The following is a 19,231-nucleotide window of genomic DNA, read 5'->3' as shown; positions in this document are numbered from 1 at the left end:
TGCTCCTTAGTCTCTTGCTGCATGTCTCAGGTTTAGGGAAGTGTCTGGTGGCACAGGTACAGGCTTTACCCGCTCCTGCCCTGAATCTTGGGTATAGTTTCCTGTGATCGGGATGTTTGTTTACTTTTCTTGGGGTTTCTGTTCTTATTCCGGTTGATTCCACACTTCAAAGGGAAGCAGCCAACTGGACAGGCAGCATGTGTGTGAATTTCTAGTTGTGACAGCTATTTCTGCTTTGTTGTTTGCCTTTCATTGTGTGGAGGCTTTATGTTTAAGCTTTTTCAACTTTTGTGTTCGTTTTCTTTCCTGTTCCAACCGGGCCAGAATTTTATGTTCTTGTGGAATTCTGTCACAAAACATGATTTGCTTTTTTTTTGAGAGTCTAGTTATGTAGTTCAGGCTGTCCTTGAACTCACTATGTAGCCCAGGTTGCCCTCGAATTCATGGCAATCCTCCTGCCTCAGCCTCCCAAGTGCTGGCCATGAGGTGATTTGCTTTTATTTTTTCTGAAATACGAGTTTTTCCTACTATTGTGGGAACTGATTTGGGTATAGTTTAAAGTCTCAAAAAGCTGGAGTAAGGTAGGTGTAGTGGTGCATGTCTGTAATACTAGCACTGGGGAGGCTGAGACAGGAAGAATGCCAGTTCAAGCCCTGGGCTCCATGGTGAGTTCAAGCCAGCTTGAACTATGTAATGAGATCTTGACTCCAAAAACCAACCAACCAACCAAAAAAGCTGGAGTAAATAATGGATTCTGATGGATGTTGGTAAATATGGGTTGATTTCTCACTGCTGGTTTCCTCCCCTTCTATTTTAGGTGTGATTCCCCTCATTACGGCGGCACCGTGGAAGTGCAGACTTTCACAGGGGGTGTGGTCTCAGCTCACACAGGTGAGGGTACAGATGCCGTTTTGTGTACTGATGCTAGTGGGCAAAAATATAAGAATGAGACTAATTATAGGTCAATACTTGTGGAGTTTTGCCTTGAAGAGCTACAGTGATACCTTGGTTGTTGAACTCAGTTTGTTCTAAATTCGTGTTTGAACTCTGAAAAGTTCAAGAGCTGAACATACTTTTCCCATATGAATTAATGAGAAACCAAATGATTGGTTCTGAGGCCCAAAAATTACACTTATAAATTCATTTTTCCAGGACCTTAACAGATTTTGCAGTGGTTTATTTCTTTTTTTTTTTTTTTTGGTACTGGGGATTGAACTTGGGTCCTTGCGCTTGCGTAGGCAGCAAAACCACTGAGCTAAATCACCGGCCCAGTGATTTATTTCTTTAACTCTGTAGTGGTTCTCACAGTTTTCCTTAGCTTTTCTAGGGGTATCACTAACTTTCTTTGGAGCCATGGTTACAGTATTTTACACAAAGCACAAAAAAAAGCACAGTGACAAATGTTTTAATGAACAGAAGTTCTGTATGTCCTGTAGGTGAGAGTGAAGTGTCATCCCTTTGTGTATGCAGCAAGACATGGTGTGTGACTGACCCAGTCTCAGCCTGTATAGGATTTTTTTTTTTGTACCAGGGATTGAACTCAGGACCTTGCGCTTGCGCAGCAGGCACCGGCACCACTGAGCTAAATCCCCGGCCCCTGTATGGGTTTAAGTCAGATTTTTGGTTTGACTATCAAGCAAAGTTAGGATCACTGGACAGATTTTTTTTGAACTTTGCTGTTTTAAGTAGTGAAGAGTTCCATCTTGGAGCTGTTCAACAGCTCAGCTGTTCTACAACCTTATAGGAATATCTGTATGTGATTTTCTCTTGGAGGGTTTGATGCTGTGGATGGAGGAAGATAGGGTCACCTTCGTTTGACCAGGAAGAGTAACAGGTTCTCTATGGCCGGACATGGTGATATATATCTGTAATCCCAGCACTCGGGAGGCTGAGGTGGGAAGATTACTGCAAGTTCGAGTCCAGCCTGGGTTACATAGCAAGACTGTCTTTAAAAAAAACCAAACAAAAAATCAAGTTTTCTATGGTTTTGGTGTGATACAACTTGGCTCTAAGTTCTGCTACTTCCTTTTTGTGTGACCTTATTCAAATCTTTTAGTCTCTCTGCCCTCATTTCCTAACTTAAGAAGTAGACATACCAAAGAAAAGAAGTAGACATAGCTGGATGTTGTGGCACACGATTGTAATCCCTTCACATAAAATTGTTTGGTTTTTTTGGTTTGTTTTTTTGGTACTGGGGGTTGAACTCGGGACCTTGCACTTGCAAGGCAGGCAGCAGAACCACTGAGCTAAATCCCCAGCCCCCTTCGCATACAATTGTATTCAATTGTAATTCCCTTTGGGAGGCTGAGACAGGAGAAAAAGAGGTAGTATTGGAATATAATCTATTTAGATCAGATGTGTTTTCTGTGGGGCCCCCCAACCTAGGGCTTAGTTCATGCTAAGTAAGTGTGCTACGGTTGAACTACAGGTTTAGCCTTTTAATATTTGGTTGACTGATTGATTGCCTGTACTGGGGATTGAACCTAGGGCATTCACACTGAAGTTACATTCCCAGCCCTTCTAAAATTTTTTATTTTGAGACAGGGTTACTACGTTACTAAGTTTCCCAGGCTGGCTCAGACTTGAGATCCTTCTGCCTCAGTGTCCCATAGTGCTGAGTTTGCAGGCATACACCGCAGTGCCCAGCTTTGGTTTTGTTAAAGCCTTCCTATGTAGTACTGGCTGCCCTTGAACTCATGTAGCCTAGGCTGGGCTTGAACTTATGATAATTTTTTCTCAGTCTCTTGAATGCTGGGGATTACAGGTGTGCACCACTATGCCTGCTGTGGGTAAGTAAAGTTTTTTTCCCCCCTGGTACTGGGGATTGAACTTGTGCTTGCCAGGCAGGCACAGTGCCACTGAGCTACATCCCTGGCCCAACTTTTGGTGTATTTTTTTTTTTTGGTACTGGGGATCGAACTCGAGTCCTTGCACTTGTGCAGCAGGCAGCGGAACCACTGAGCTAAATCCCAGCCCTGGTTTTTTTAGTTACTGGTGCATTGAACCTAGAGCTGCTCTACCATTGAGCTGTATCCTCAGCTCTTTTTTATTTTTATTGCTTGTGGCTTTTTTTAGGCAAGGTTTCCTTATGTAGTTCAGGAGGACCTTGAACGCATGGCAGTTTCTCCTGGTTTAACCTCCCAGGAGCTGTGTATGCCACTATGCCTGACTTATTTTTATTTTTCTTATTTTGAGACAGAGTCTGGCCGAGTTGCCCAAGTGGGACTTGATTTTGTCACCCTCTTGCCTTGCCTTCCCCGAGTGCCAGCACTGTAGGTGTGTACCACGGTGCCTGGCTACTATGTGAACATTTTTATGGTGTGAAATGTATCTGGTTCATAAGCAGAGATGGGAATTTTAGAAACATCAAACAATATTTACTTGACATGTTTATTTGATTTAATTTTTTTTTTTAAGAATTCTTTAGCCAGGTATGGTGGTGCACATCTGTAGTCCCAGCACTTGGGAGGCTGAGTCAGGAGGATTGCTGGGAGTTTGAGCCCAGCCTGGATTAAACAGGGAGACTGTATCTCACCCCTCCCCCCCCCAAAAAAGCTTCAACTTCATTTTTGTCTTTTCTATTTTACTTTAGGTGCTCCAGAGGCTGGTGGACCTGAGCGGAGGCTGGGACGCCCTGGTGGGCCCCGGGCCCTGGAAGACGGGTCCCGGTGGCCGGTGGCCCAGAATGAGGCCAGCTCCCAGCATGCCCTGCAGCCGGACGCCAGCCCCTTGGCCTGCAGCAGTGGTAATAAGGACACAGTCATTCTTCAGGCATCCACTGAGGAGCCTGGGAGTGGGACCATGCAGAGCAGCCCCTCCCCTGTTCATCCTCAGCTCTCAATTCTACAGACACAGGTTTGAAAGTGGGGAAGATTCCTTCTCTGCTTCTGTTTTGTGAATACAGGGTTTGAGGCAGAAGAAATGTGCCACGTGCTAGCTACCTGAGTAGCTGAGTCTGGAGCATCTTTGGTGCTCAGCTGCACTTGACTCTAGTGTAAAACCTGTTGGATACTCAAGTTCGATTTGACTTTAGTATTTATTGATCTCCAAGAGTACAGAAGCTCCTTCTTTCTTGAAAAAGGTCGAAGTGTTTGTGCAATATGGTTTTAAGATTATATAGGCTTTGAGACTAGTTTAACTTGTTTTGGAACTGGCAGAGGGTAAGCCAAGTAAGCATGGAGGGTAGGAGAAAAGCCTGGCTTTTGCAACTGGATAGATTTAGCTTTGGATACAGCAGGCTTTTGAAGTTTATGGGTTTGATTCTTTTGTTTGTATGTTTTTTGTTTTTTGGTACCGGGGATTGAACTCAGGACCTTGCTCTTTCGAGGCAGGTGACAGAACCACTGAGCTAAATCCCTCGCCCTGTTTTTGTTTTTTGTTTAGGCAGAGTCTCACTATATATTTCAGGCTGGCTTTGTTTTCTTTCCTTTTTTTTTCTTTTGGTACTGGGGATCGAACTCAGGACCTTGTGCTTTTGAAGCAGGTGCCGGAACCACTGAGCTAAATCCCCGGCCCATCAGGCTGGCTTTGAATTCACAGTGTTCCTCCTGCTTCTGCCTCCCAAGTGCTAGGATTACAGGCATGTGCCACCACACCCGGCTTGTTTTATGTTTTTTAAGACAGGGTCTGACTATATAGTTCAGGCTGGCCTTGAACTCACTATGTAAAGTGATGTGTGCATATTTGGGAGCCATGTTCATCTCCAACCCCACATCCCTAGTGAATATATTGAGGGGCTTTTTTTTTGGTACCAGGGATCAAACTCGAGTCCTTGCGCTTGCACAGCAGGCAGCAAAACCACTGAGTGAAATCCCTGGCCCTTTTTTTTTTTTGTACCGGGGATTGAACTCGGGTTCTTCCACTTGGGAGGCAGGAGGCAGAACCACTGAGCTAAATCCCTGGCCCTATTGAGGAGCTTTTTTCTGGTGTCTGATGAATTTGATGGCAGCTCAGATATATTGCATAGGTCAATTTCCCATATTTGCTGGGAAGTTGAGAGACAAAGAATTGCTTATTGAGTGAAGTCATTGAGGCCCTGGAAGGATCACTAAATTTGAAATGTAGTATAGTAATGTTCTTGAATTTAGAAAGTGCGTAAATGTTAGTATGTAACTTTTGCAAGTCAAGCATCTGCTATAAGTATGATTCTGCTATCATAAGCACCTTGTTAGAACTTCTTTCTAGGTGTTTGTAAAACCGAGATTTACATTTTATTTCAGACTTTTTCCTTTTGAAAACAGAACAAAATAATACACTTAAAATATGCAGTGAAAATCTAGCATTCACTTTCTTCATTTTTCTCTTTTTTAGATGGTGTCGGACGGCATGACAGGCAGCAATCCTGTGTCCCCTGCCTCATCTAGTTCCCCAGCCTCTAGTGGGGCAGGTGGTATCTCTCCTCAGCACATAGCTCAAGATTCTTCTCTGGATGGACCTCCAGGCCCCCCAGATAGTGTCACAGTACCTCTGGAGGGACTTAGCTTAACCCAGGCTGCTGACCTGGCTAACAGGGGCCCAAAGTGGGAGAAGAGCCATGCTGAAATTGCAGAGCAGGCCAAGCATGTATGTATTATGTATTGGAAAGGCCCATGACCATTCTTATTCATTTATCGAGACAGGGTCTTCCTATGTAGTTTGGACTGCCCTTGAACTCATTATGTAGCGCAGGCTGGCCTTAAACCTGCGGCAGTCCTCCTTCCTCAGCCTCCTGAGTACTGGAATTATAGGCCCATAAGGATTTTTTTTTTTTTTTTTTTTGGTACTGGGGATCGAACTCGGGTCCTTCTGCTTTCGAGGCAGGTGGCGGAACCACTGAGCTAAATCCCCGGCACCCATGAGGATTTTTGAGAGTCTTCTCTTAACTGTCATACTCCATGGGTATTTTACATGTCTTTGTTTCTTATTGTGAGTTTAGGATTTAGGGTATGAACTGTCATTTTTTGTTTTGTTTTTGTTTTTGACACAGGGTCTTACTGTGTTATTCAGGGTGACTTTGAACTCATTGTGTAGACCAGGCTGGCCATGAACTCTTTTTTTTTTTTTTTTCCAGTACCAAGGATTGAACTTGGGACCTTGTGCTTGTGAGGCAGGTGCAGCACCACTGAGCTAAATCCCAGCCCTGGACATGAACTCTTGGCAGCCTTCTTGCCTCAGCCTCCCTGGTGCTGGGATTACTGGCATGTGTCACTAAACCCAGTTCCTTTTTTTGTTCTTTTGTTTTGTTTTGAAATGGGATCTTGTTGCCTAGCTTGACTTTATGATCTGCCTCGGCCACCTGAGTAGCTGGACTTATGGAAGTATAGCATCATACCTGGCTACCTCATTTTCTTCTTTATAAATAGGGACAGCTGGGCATGGTGGCACATGCCTGTAATCCCAGGACTTGGGTGGGTGAGGCAGGAAGTTCACCATGAGTTCAAGGCCAGCCTGGACTACATAGACCGTGTTTCAGAAAACAAAAATAAATAAAAATAGAGGCGTCTGCTACTTGGTTTACTGTGAAATTTTATTTTATTTTTCCTGTGTGTTGTTAGGTATCTAACTCAGGACTTTGAGAATTCTAGGCAAGTATTCTACCACTGAACTAAACCCCTAGCCCTGTTATAAGTTCTTTTTTTTATTTGGGATGCTAAAGATTAAACCCAGGGCATTCTCCAGCTGAGCTACCAGCCCTTTTTTGTTGTTGTTGTTATTTTGAGATAGGTTTTGCTGAATTGCTTAGATGAGACTAGAATTTGTGATCCTCAGGCTTTAGCCTTTCTCAGGACTGGGACTATAAGGGTGTGCCCTGTGCCTGGCTTTGTTTTGGAGTTTTGAGACAAGGGCTCACTGTAGTACAGGCTGGCTTTGAACTCACAGTTCTGCTTTAGCCTTCTTGGTAGGTAGCTGGGGTTGTAGGCTGGTACCATTATGGCCTGATTTGTTATGAAGATGAAGGGAGGAATTAGACATGCAAGTTTGTAAACTGTGGTAGGTACTCTTATGATTTACTTATTTCTGCTTCTATCCTGCAGCCTGTTAAATTTATATGGTGTTAAGTGTGGTCCCTTAGGCCAGTAATATCAGCAACATCTTTTAGAAATGCAGATCCTTTACTTGTTTTTTGTTACTTGTTTTTTGCATCAGGGTCTTGCTCTGTGTGGCATAGGCTGCCCTTGAACTCATAGCAATCCTGCATCAGCCTGTAAAGTGCTGGGTTTATAGACTGTGTCACCACACCTGGGTTTATTTTTCCCCTGTGGTATTTAGGATTGAATCTACGGGCTTCACACTATGCTATGTTCCCAGCCCTTTTTGAAAAATTTGGATCTGCTGTAAAACACTGCAGGTGATTTTGATACATGGTCAAATTTGAGAGCCGCTGTGACTTTCTTGTTTCCTTTGCCAGTATGGCCATGTAGTTCCTTGTTTCATCTCTGACTGTATTTTCTCTGAGTTTTATGAGGAGAGAACAGAAATAATTTGGTTCTGAAGGTGATTTCGTTTTGCTGAGACAGAATCTCACTGTGTAGTTCAGGATGGCCTTGAACTCACTGTGTATGCAGCACAGGCTGGCCTTGAATTTGTGGTAGTCCTCCTGCCTCAGCTTTCTGACCGCTGGGATTATTGATGTGTCCCACCACACCCAGCCAGTTGATTTAGTTTTTTCCTTATAAATTTAATCAATATGGATTTTTTAGTAAAAATGACCACCTTGTTATCTTTTTTTGTTACACCTACCTGTTGTTAGTCTTGTGTAACTTTTCAGTATATCTCATGTAAGTTTTTTTTGTATGCTGGTAATTGAACCCAGGACCTTGCACGTGTTGGGCATTTTTGTACCACTGAGCTATGTCCCCCAGCTGCCCCAAATTGTATTTCTAAAAACAGAAACATGATTGTGTAAATTGGGCTGTGTGGTATATTTCTAGTTTCAATACAGCTTGGACATATTCGAGGAAATAGAATTCTACAGTGAAAGGAGCCCTTATATCTAGTAAGAAGGAGACAATTAAAACAAGTAATTGTTAATTTGAAATAGGAAAAGGTCCAGAGGTGTAGGGGTGGTGGGAGGGGAAGGGGAAAGGAAAGAAGGGAAGGGAAAAATTATGAGAAAAGAAAAAAAATGGAAACGAAATCTATGTAAATAGGGAAGGGTGGAGGGGGTGAAGGGTGCACAGGTAATGGGGAGAAAAGTAAGAACTAAGATGCATCATGTAAAGGTACAAGCACCCAATGATGAATGTAACTATTGTATACCTAAAATGTACCAATAAAAGAATTGACCAAAAAAAAAAAAAAAAGGACTAAAAGGTATAATGGAACTGTTGATGGACTTAGATCCCTCTCATTAGGAAGCTGAGATTGAGACTCGGATTGCTGAGCTGCGGAAAGAGGGTTTCTGGTCCCTGAAGAGGTTACCTAAGGTGCCAGAGCCCCCCCGCCCCAAAGGCCACTGGGACTACCTGTGTGAGGAGATGCAGTGGCTGTCTGCTGACTTCGCTCAGGAGCGCAGATGGAAACGGGGTGTGGCCCGTAAGGTATGTTCTCTGGGTCCGTCTTCATTTACTTCTCAGCGGCATCTCGTTGATGCATCTGTGGGGTTAGTTCATGGGATTGAACAGTATAGTCATTTTTGTGTGTTGTTTTTTTTTTTTGGTACCGGAGATCGAACTCGAGACCTTGCGCTTGCAAGGCAGGCACCGGAACCACTGAGCTAAATCCCCGGCCCAGTGTAGTCATTTTTGATGCTTGTCTTACAGCATTTTGAGCACAGTTCTAACATCCTAGAGTTATTGGCCTTGATTGTTTTCTTTGCCTTTGGTGGGTTAGAATATCTGGCTTTGAATGTTTTTACACTGAGTCTATTCCCATAGGTAGTGCGCATGGTGATCCGACATCATGAGGAGCAGCGGCAGAAAGAGGAACGGGCTCGGAGGGAAGAGCAGGCCAAGTTGCGTCGAATTGCTTCCACCATGGCCAAGGATGTCAGACAGTTCTGGAGCAATGTGGAGAAAGTAAGTATTTGGGGTTGGCAAAGAGAAAGGGCCTTGGATTAGGTTGGAGGGTGGTCTGGTAATAGGGATGATCAAGTCTTCCTGAGGGAGTGAACATTCTCAGGCAGCTCTAATGCCACATCTGCTGTGCATGGGACTTTTCTAGCATGGAGTGATATGAGAAGGTATAGTGCCAAAAATTGGGCCATGCATTTTTGGATTTACCCTTATAGCCCATTTCCCTTTTGCCAGGTATCTAATCTGCTTTTTCTTTTTTGTTTTTTTCTTTCTTTCATATTAATTTTTATTATATATACACAGACCAGTACCTTTAATGAAGGACATCTTCATAAAAGATGGCTGTTTAGGGCTGGGGATTTAGCTCAGTGGTTCTGGCACCTGCCGTGCAAGTGCAAGGTCCTTAGTTCGATCCCCATTATCCCCCGCCCCCCCAAAAAGGCTGTTTACAGGTATAAACAAGTAACACTATATTATACACCAGATGAAATACCATTCACTACATGCTGAATTAATTTCTTTTAAAACTTAAAAATACAATTTTTTTGTTTGTTTTTTGTTTCTTTTTGTTTTTGGTACCAGGGATTGCACTCGGGACCTTGCGCTTGCATGGCAGTTGCCGGAACCACTGAGCTAAATCCCTGGCTCCTAAAAGTATAATTTTATTTTAATTTAAATTTCATTTAATTTTATGTTTTTAGTGCTGGGGATCGAACTCAGGTCCTTGCACTTGCGCAGCAGGCGGTGAAACCATTGAGCTAAATCCCCGGCCCAAAATATAATTTTATAATCAGATACTTGATTCCTGTCAATTTTAAGTCACCATAATATTCAAGAAGGATCGATATACTTAAATTTAAATTTATAACTTATTTAAATGTTATTTCTGGGCTGGGAATTTAGCTCAGTGGTTCCACCGCCTGCCTCGCAAGCGCAAGGTCCCAAGTTTGATCCCCAGTTCCAGAAAAAAGAAATAACATTTATTTGTTTTTTTGGTACTGGGGATTGAACTCGGGTCCCTCAGCTTGCAAGGCAGGCGGTGGAACCACTGAGCTAAATCCCTGGCTAAATGCTATTTCAAACACTGCTTTCTATATGTTATAGTCTGCTTTTTCTAAAACACATTTGTTGCATTTATTTGCTGGAAGCTGACCTTGGTGGCACAGGCTGTAATCCAAGCACATGGGAGATTGAAGCAGGAGGCTTGCCACGAGTTTGAGGCCAGCCTGGGCTGTATAACAAGACTCTGAAAAATCAACCAGAACAAAAAACAAAAAAACCCGAAAAGCAAACAACCTACAACTCACTTATTTGCTGGAGTACCATTAAAGTTCCCATTGCCCCCATGTTAAGTTGTAAATATTTCTTAAGTACTGTTGTTCTTCAGTGTCCATGGAAGATTCATTCCAAGACGCCCTGTGGGCCTCAAAATCTGGTGATGCTAAGTCCTATATGTAAAATTGCATATTAACTGATAACCTACACACCAATACGTTATCTCTAGATTATTCGTACTATCTAATACAATGTGAGTGCTGTGTAAATAGTTGTATCATTATTATTATTTTTCTTTTTTGGTATCAGGGATCGAACTCAGGTCCTTGTGCTTGACAGGCAGGCTGTGGAACCACTGAGCTAAATCCCCAGCCCAGTAGTTGTATTGTTTAAGGAATAATGATGAAGAAAAAGACTTGTATTTGTTCAGTAGAAGTGTATTTTGTTCTATCGTTTTTGTCATGCTGGGGATCAAACTCAGGCCCTCCTGCATGCTAGGCAGGTACTCTGCCACTGAGCCACGTCCTTGGCTCCAGGTCCCATTGCTTTTTGTTTTTTTGAGATGAGGTTTTGCTCATTGTGGAAAGTGATCTGGAACTCCTGGACTCAGCCCCGTAGGTGGGATCATGGGTGTGGGCCACCACATCTGGCAGCAGTTTATTCATTTATTGTTCTGAGGATGAAGCCCAGGGCCTTGTGCATACTACGTTTTCATTTTACTGTTGTCCTGTATCTCTACCCTTTTTGAACATTTTCAGTCGCAGGTTGGTGGACATCCCTGGTGACTTACTTATATTCTTTCTGCTGTTGGGAATGCTTTTCTTCTCATTTGCACTTAGGAAACACCTTGTTTCTTTCCTTTTCTATTTCTTTTTATTTTTTGAGCCAGGGTCTCAACATGTAGTTCAGGCTGGCCTTGAACTCACTGTGTAGCCCAGGCTGGCTTTGAACTGATAGCCTCAGCTTCCCAAGCACTGGGATTATAGGTGTGTGCCACCATGCCTACCTCTTGTTTTATTTTATTTTTTTGAGATAGGGTCTTTTTTTTTTTGGTCTTGAGACAGAGTCCCTGCTAAATTACCCAGGCTGGGCTCGAACTTGCAATCTTCCTGCCTCAGCCTCCCGAGGGCTGAAATTACAGATGTGTGCCAATGCACCTGGCAAGGTAGGGTCTTTTTTTTTTTTTTGGTACCAGGGATCGAACTTGGGTCTTTGCGGTTCTGCAGCAGGCCAGTGAAACCACTGAGCTTAATCCCCGGCCTCAAGGTAGGCTCTTAATAAGTAGTTTAGGCTGGCCTCCGACTTACTGGTAGCCTGCCTAGGCTGGCCTGGAACTCAAGACAGTCCTTCTGCCACAGCCTCCCAAGTGCTGGGAGTACAGGTGTGTGCTACCATGCCTGGCTTTTTCTTCTTTTTATCTTCCTTATTTTGCTGTGCTAGGGATCAAATCCAGGACTTTGTGCATGCTAGGCAAGTGCTGTACCCCTGAGTGACACCCCAGGCTTCGCCTATTTATTTATTTATTTAGGTACACGGGGATCGAACTCGGGTCCTTGCGCTTGCGAGGCAGGCAGCAGAACCCATTGATCTAAATCCCTGGCCCAACCTATTTATTTTTTAAGATCTAGCTCCAAATGCATTTGCAAATCATTCAATGCTAATCTGGCTCTTCTCTCACTTTTTTTTCCTTTCTTCCTTCCTCAGAAGCACCCTGTTAATCACGAGTCTCTTAAAATCATTTAGTTCTTTTCTCCTGAATGGCCAGCCTCAGGGAGATGTCCCTTAACATTCACAATAGGGATGTGACTTGTATATCTCACTGCTAGGTGCCTCTGATTTGAATTCTATGGACGGATGCTAGATAGCTAACCACTGGTTGTTCAAGCTGCCTGATGGGACAGTCATGCATGTAGCACTGGCATTTCAAGCTGGTGGGAACATGTTAAACATTGAATAAAAGTATATAAATAAAGTTATCTTTGTGATTTATTCCTTTCATGATTATGGCAGGTGGTACAATTTAAGCAACAGTCTCGCCTTGAGGAAAAGCGCAAAAAAGCCTTGGACCTGCACTTGGACTTCATTGTGGGTCAGACTGAAAAGTACTCAGACCTTCTGTCTCAAAGCCTCAACCAGCCACTGGCCTCCAGCAAAGCTGGCTCTTCCCCTTGCCTTGGCTCTTCCTCAGCTGCCTCCAGTCCTCTACCCCCTGCCTCCAGGCTGGATGATGAAGGTGTGTGTTCTCTTGGGCTCTGTTACTCTTCCCTATGTACCCGTTCCAGAGCTGAAAAATCCACCCTGTGGCTTGCAGGGCCCGTGGACTTTGTGACCTTGTTCTCCTGCTATAGATGGGGACTTCCAACCCCAAGAGGAGGAGGAGGATGATGAGGAGACCATTGAGGTTGAAGAACAACAGGAAGGCAATGATGCAGAGACCCAGAGGCGTGAGATTGAGCTACTTCGACGTGAGGGAGAACTGCCACTGGAAGAGCTGATCCGTTCCCTCCCTCCTCAGCTGCTGGGAGGGCCTTCAAGCCCCTCTCAGACCACCTCCTCCCATGACAGTGACACCAGAGATGGGCCTGAGGAAAGTGTTGAAGAGGAACCTTCGAGTGTTTTGGAGGTATAGGCAAGAGAGGTGGAGAGAGGCCTCAGGGTGGGAGCAGAGCGGGAGGTTCAGGTCTGAGTCCTGGGCTCATAGGTTGGCTGTGGGTTTTGAGTCCTCCCTTGTTAAGGAGAGTTGGTGGGACTATCATTTGGGGACAGCTGGGGAAGAACTTGGGTTTGGGCAACTTGTAGCTTACATTTGGCAGAGTGTCTGATGTAGCAGAAAAGTACTATAATTTATGTTGTGTAGGGAGGAGGGTTACTGGGTATCCCAAGGAGTGCTGAGCTACATCTCCAGCCATTTTTGCTTTTAAATTTTGAGACAGGATTTAATTAAGTTTCCTGGTTGTCCTCAGACTTACCATCTTCCTGTCTCCTAAGTAGCTAGAATTACAACAGTGTACCACTGGACGAGATTACTTCCCTCTTTATATTATTTATTTATTCATTTATTTATTTTTGGTACTGGGGATCAGACTCAGAACCTTGTGCTTGTGAGGCAGGTACGGTGCCACTGAGCTAAATCCTCAGTACTTTCCTCTTTTTTTTTTGGTACCGGGGATTGAACTCCCGGTCCTTGCACTTGGGCAGCAGGTGGCAAAACCACTGAGCTAAATCCCCAGCCCAGTACTTCCCTCTTTAAATGGCTGTGTGATCTTCTTTTGACCCTTACTTGCCACTTTGGCAAAATGACCCTAATATTCTTTTATTGGTTTGTAAATTAGGAGCTGGAATGGTCACCTTGATGTCTCTTCAGGACTTCTGTGTTCTCTTTGTTCACATATCTGGGTGTTGGAGACCTTTATTTCTTTTTTCTTTTTGGTACCAGGGATCGAACTCAGGACCTTGTGATTGTGAGTCAGATGCGGTGCCATTGAGCTAAATCCCCAGCCCTGGAGGCCTTTATTTCTTACTTAGCACTTTCACAGGTCCTCCCCTAGACAGTGGGGCCAGGATTTGGTAGCTGGTGCTGAAAGAAAACCTTGATGGCATACTTGCCCTGGTGTTACACCAGTGGCAGCTGTCACTCAGTGGGACAGACACCATTTTGTGATTGTCAACATTATGCCTTCCTGCTTCTCTAACCTTAGATGCTTCCAGGTGTGGTGATGCACGCCTGTAATCCCAGCACTTGGGAGGGTGAGGCAGGAAGATTGCTGCAAGTTTGAGGCCAGCCTGGGCTACATAGTGAGTTTAAGGCCAGGCTGAAATATATAGTGAGACCCTGTCTCAAAAAGCAAAAAAACAAAAACACGTTAGGTGCTCCCACTTGTTATCCTTTGGCATACAGGTGAAGCCCCCACCTTTGTCTGTCACACAGTGCAGCAAACGGCCTTGGCATCCAGATGAAGATGACGAAGAGTTTACTGCCAATGAGGATGAAGGTCAGGCCTGTTCACTTTATCTGGTTGTCACATACCCCTAGAATTAATTGTTTGGCCCTAACCTTTCAGGCTTTTTCACCTTTTTCTTTTAGAATGTGTTCTGTGTCTTTGTCCTCATTGATTGGGCTGCTTCTTTTTCCTAGCTGAGGATGAAGAAGACACCATAGCAGCTGAGGAACAGTTGGAAGGGGAGGTGGATCACGCCATGGAGCTGAGTGAATTGGCTCGAGAAGGTGACACTCATCAGATACTTTACTGAGCATCCATTTGGCACCTCCCCTGTGCAGAGTGCCAGGGATAGAGAGCTGATGTCATCTCTGATGGAAGGAGTGTCTAATGACAAAGATAGGCATAAGACTTGGGAATAATAAGTTCTTTAAGAACTTATAAGTAGAAAATGATGAGTGTTTCTCATGGAAGTTTGGACAAAGTGATATGGAAGCTCAGTAGAGATAATTGTAAGAGAATATTGGTACTGGGCAGGATGTTGCACATTGTAATCTCAGGAACTCGAGCCTGAGGCAGGAGGATTACAAATTCAAGGCCAGTTCAGGCAGTTTAGCAAGATCCTGTCTCAAAATGAAGTGGTAGTGCACCCTTGGATTTAAGGCTCGTAATTGCCCTCTCTTGAAAGGATATCAACAATATTTCACTTGAGTTTTGAAAAGGAGGTTCACCAGACTGGTAACGTCCTTTTCAGAAGAAAGCACCACTTTCCCTGGTTGTAGCCCAGGTTGTAGGGCTGGCATCGGTAGCTAGTGCTCAGAGTAAACTGGTCTCCCCTTACACCTCGGCATAGTCGTGTCTTCAAAGGCCTAGATAAAAGGAACTGGCATCATGCAGCCCCTCCCCACCTTCTCCCCTCCTTCATTTCCCTACCAGGTGAGTTGTCTATGGAGGAGCTACTTCAGCAGTATGCAGGGGCCTATGCCTCTGATGCTTCTGCTCCAGGATCTGGGAGTAGTGAAGAAGATGAAGAAGAGGTTGAAGCTAATAGCTTTGAATGTGAGCCAGAGGGGGCCACAGCAGCTGAAGAGGCTCCCCATGAGGACAGTAGCAGCCAGTCAGGTGAATGTGTGTTCTAGGTGGGAACTGGGGAGGGCAGGTGTGGGTGGAGCAGGTGTGGTGAGCACTAAGCCTTGGTCTTACGATTTAGACTCTTCAGAAGAACAGAGCGAGGATGAGGAAGATGAACATTCAGAAGAGGAAGAAACAAGTGGGAGTTCAGAATCGGAAGAATCTGAGTCTGATGAATCTGAGGATGCCCAATCACAGAGCCAGGCAGATGAGGAAGAGGAAGAAGATGATTTTGGGGTGGAGTACTTGCTTGCCCGGGATGAAGAACAGAGTGAGGCAGATGGAGGGAGTGGTCCTCCCACCCCAGGGCCCACCACCACTCTAGGTCCAAAGAAAGAAATTACTGACATTGCTGCAGCAGCTGAAAGTCTCCAGCCCAAGGGGTACACCTTGGCCACTACCCAGGTATCCTCAGGCCCCAGCTCCTGCTTATGTCTTACCTTTACAGTGTCTGGTGTCCGATGTCTCAGTTCCACCATGGTAATTATTTTTTTCTGTTCCCGTCAGGTGAAGACACCCATCCCCCTCCTCCTGCGGGGTCAGCTCCGGGAATACCAACATATTGGGCTCGACTGGCTGGTTACTATGTATGAGAAGAAGCTCAATGGCATTCTTGCAGATGAGATGGGGCTAGGGAAGACTATCCAGACCATCTCCTTGCTTGCTCATTTGGCCTGTGAGAAAGGTAAGTAGGCAGGACCCGTCTTGGCCAGCTCCCTGGGGAGCTGTTTTAGTGGTGACTCCACCTGTATTAAGGTGAAATACTTGTTCTCTTGTCGGTAATTGCTCCTGGAGGGTAGTGTAGGTGCTAGTATTCTTAGGGTCATTAACAGGAGAGGGTGGTCAGGAAACCACTATTCACATACCTTTACTATATGTCTCATTCCTTTGTTAAACAGGTAACTGGGGTCCCCATTTAATCATTGTTCCTACCAGCGTGATGTTGAACTGGGAGATGGAGTTGAAACGATGGTGCCCCAGCTTTAAAATCCTTACTTACTATGGAGCCCAGAAAGAGAGGAAGCTCAAGCGGCAGGTTCGATTCTCCATATGGTCACATTAACCCATTGATGTCACTCGAATTCTGTTTTTAGTCTCTTTTCTCAGATTAGTTCATTTTCCTTATCTGCTTATTGCTGCTTTCTTCTGCTGGAAAGTTTCCATTTCTTCTGCTATATCTTACCTTGAGGATCTTAATATTTAAGTCTTCCCTTTGGCCTATTTTTTCCCCCTACTCTTAGTGCTTTTTCTTTTTTTTCTTCTGGTACTAGGGATTGAACCCAGAGCCTCTGCACTGAGCTATCAAGCGTTTTTTTTTTTTTTAATACCAGGGATTGAACTCAGGGCCTTGCACTTGTGAGGCAGGTGGCAGCACCGCTGAGCTAAATCCCCAGCCCCTATTTTGTTTTGTTTTGGTTTTTCAGTACCGGGAATCGAACTCAGGACCTTGCGCTTGCGAGGCAGATGGTGGAACCGCTGAGCTAAATCCCCGCCCTGCCCCCCTGCCCCCCCCCCATTTTGTTTTTGAGACAAGGTCATACTATAGTTCAGGCTGGTCTTTTTTTTTTTCTTTAACATTTTATTCTTTTATTGGTACATTTTAGGTATACAGTACATTTACATTTATCATTGGGTACTTGTACCTGTACCTGATGTATCTTGGTTAGTTTTTTTTCCGTTACCTGTGCGCCCTTCACCCCCTCCACCCTTCCCTATTTACATAGATTTTGTTTCCATTTTTTCCTTGTCTCATAATTTTTCCTTTCCCTTCTTTTTTTTTCCCCTTCCCCTCCCACCACCCCTACACTTTTGGACCTTTTCCTATTTCAGATTATCAGTTATTCATTTTAATCATTTTAATCCTTATTTACACTTTCAGTTTCTCACACTAGAGAAACTATTTGGTATTTACACATGTGTGTCCTATTTATCTCACTAAAAAGTATGGCCTCAATGTGCATCCACTCAGCTATAAATGTCTCTAGTTTCTCATTCTTTATGGCTGAGTAATACTCCATTTTATAAAAAAACCCCACATCTTCTTTATCCAGTTTCCAGTTGATGGACACTTGGGCTGTTTCCAAGCTTTAGCTGTTACAAACTGTGCCACTATAAACATGGGTGCCACATATATCACTGTGGTATGATTCTTTTAATTCTTTGGGGAAGATACCCAGCAGGGGGATAGCTGGGTCGAATGGGACCTCTAGCCCTGGTTCTTTGAGGAATCTCCATACTGATTTCCACAGTGGTTGCACCAGTCTGCACTCCCACCAACAGTGGAGAAGGGTTCCTTTCTCCCCACACCCCTGCCAGCATTTGTTATTGGTTGATTCCTTGATAGCAGTCAGGCTGGACTTGAACTCACTATTTAGCTCAGGCTAGCATTGAACTCTTGGCAGTTCCCCTGTCCCAGCCTCCCAAGTGCTGGGATTACAGGTGTGTGCCACTATGCCTGGCTATTTATTTATTTGTTTTTAAGACAAGGTCTAGGTAAGTTGCCCATGTTGGGGTTAAACTTGAGATCCTCCTGCCGTAGCCTCCCCAAAATATTTAGATTTCAGGTGGTCACCATGTCTGCTTTACCTTACCTTCTGCTTTCTTTCCTTAATCCCTCAGGGCTGGACCAAGCCCAATGCCTTCCATGTGTGTATCACATCTTACAAGCTGGTGCTGCAGGACCACCAGGCCTTCCGTCGCAAGAACTGGCGCTATCTAATTCTGGATGAGGCTCAGAACATCAAGAACTTTAAGTCTCAGCGCTGGCAGTCACTGCTGAACTTCAACAGGTAGAGATGGAGGTGGGGAATCACTGGAGGGCTGGCGTGGGATGAGAAGTGTCAGGGCTGTTGGGAAGCCTGGGCCCTTGCTAACCGTCCTCCTCCTGACTCCTTGTCTTTGCAGCCAGAGGCGCCTGCTCCTCACAGGAACACCCTTGCAGAATAGCCTCATGGAGCTGTGGTCCTTGATGCACTTTTTGATGCCCCATGTCTTCCAGTCTCATCGAGAGTTCAAAGAATGGTTCTCTAACCCCCTAACTGGCATGATTGAGGGCAGCCAAGAGTATAATGAAGGTCTAGTCAAACGGCTCCACAAGGTAGGGCAGCACGTCTTTCACCATTCTAGTTTTTACTTTTTTGTCTTCTCAATCTGTGTGTATATCACAGGCATCCTCATTCCCAGGGATTTTGGCTGTTTCCTGTGTGATAATGACACCTCGGTTTGAATTTGTAATCCCTCGAGTTTCTAGATCACTTGGCTGAATTCTAATTTCTGACTTGATGCCTTTAATTGAAAGTTGCTGTTTTTTATTTTTTTGATACTGGGGATCGAACTCGGGTCCTTGCACTTGCGCAGCAGGTGGCGAAACCACTGAGCTAAATCCCTGACCTGCTGTTTTTTTCTTTCTGGAGATTGAACCCAGGGTCTTGCACATTCTAGGGAAGTGCTCTTAACACTGGGGTACCTTCCTATCCCTGAAAGTTCCTCTCTCTTTTTTTTTTTTTTTTTTGGGTATCAGGGATCGAACTCGGGACCTTGTGCTTGTGGGGCAGACAGCGGCACCACTGAGCCAAATCCCCGGCCCTAAAGTTCCTCTTGAATTCACTGTCTTCTCAGCCAAATATCTCTGGCCATATAACCTGTTATTTGTCAGCGAAAAATCTCTGGTTTTATAATCTTTTCTAGCTGCACCATTGTTTGGTAAAACCAAGGTAGGAACCAGGAAGTCTTCTTTAACAACTGTATTTCCTTCATTTACCTCGCTTCACTTCCTCCATGGCCACTATGGATATTGAAGTCGATGTCTTACAGGATTTTGTATATTATCCTGTCAAAGCCACAGTTTTTTTGTTTTGGTGCTGGGGATCAAACTCAGGACTTTGCACATGCCAG

At 44.5% G+C, this 19,231-nt stretch overlaps 1 protein-coding gene and 1 non-coding gene across 5 annotated transcripts in view; both read left to right on the top strand.

The window, feature by feature from the left end:
- Nucleotides 1–19,231, top strand: part of Srcap (Snf2 related CREBBP activator protein) — a 44,300-nt gene that overhangs the window by 1,105 nt on the left and 23,964 nt on the right. For 2 of the 4 annotated variants that reach the window (XM_004856181.4, XM_004856179.4), the window contains exons 2-16: nucleotides 818–891; nucleotides 3,593–3,855; nucleotides 5,311–5,562; nucleotides 8,334–8,519; nucleotides 8,856–8,996; nucleotides 12,279–12,501; nucleotides 12,617–12,891; nucleotides 14,167–14,260; nucleotides 14,404–14,493; nucleotides 15,143–15,328; nucleotides 15,417–15,742; nucleotides 15,845–16,022; nucleotides 16,237–16,373; nucleotides 17,957–18,126; nucleotides 18,242–18,434. In XM_004856181.4, the coding sequence (XP_004856238.1) occupies nucleotides 3,802–3,855; nucleotides 5,311–5,562; nucleotides 8,334–8,519; nucleotides 8,856–8,996; nucleotides 12,279–12,501; nucleotides 12,617–12,891; nucleotides 14,167–14,260; nucleotides 14,404–14,493; nucleotides 15,143–15,328; nucleotides 15,417–15,742; nucleotides 15,845–16,022; nucleotides 16,237–16,373; nucleotides 17,957–18,126; nucleotides 18,242–18,434 (2,505 nt within the window). In that variant the 5' untranslated portion in view covers nucleotides 818–891; nucleotides 3,593–3,801. The remainder of the gene's footprint in view (nucleotides 1–817; nucleotides 892–3,592; nucleotides 3,856–5,310; nucleotides 5,563–8,333; nucleotides 8,520–8,855; nucleotides 8,997–12,278; nucleotides 12,502–12,616; nucleotides 12,892–14,166; nucleotides 14,261–14,403; nucleotides 14,494–15,142; nucleotides 15,329–15,416; nucleotides 15,743–15,844; nucleotides 16,023–16,236; nucleotides 16,374–17,956; nucleotides 18,127–18,241; nucleotides 18,435–19,231) is intronic. The other 2 variants (XM_004856180.4, XM_087208794.1) reach the window with 2 other exon arrangements.
- Nucleotides 13,790–13,917, top strand: LOC147828620 (small nucleolar RNA SNORA30/SNORA37 family). Its single transcript, XR_015450521.1, has one exon. It is a non-coding gene; the product is annotated as a small nucleolar RNA SNORA30/SNORA37 family (small nucleolar RNA).

This window comes from Heterocephalus glaber, unplaced genomic scaffold, assembly GCF_053883595.1.
Source record: "Heterocephalus glaber isolate CG9 unplaced genomic scaffold, H.glaber_assembly_v1.0 deba00000943, whole genome shotgun sequence".
Taxonomy (NCBI): domain Eukaryota; kingdom Metazoa; phylum Chordata; class Mammalia; order Rodentia; family Bathyergidae; genus Heterocephalus; species Heterocephalus glaber.
The sequence above is the reverse complement of the archived record's forward strand: the minus strand, read 5'-3'. Positions and strand labels throughout refer to the sequence as shown.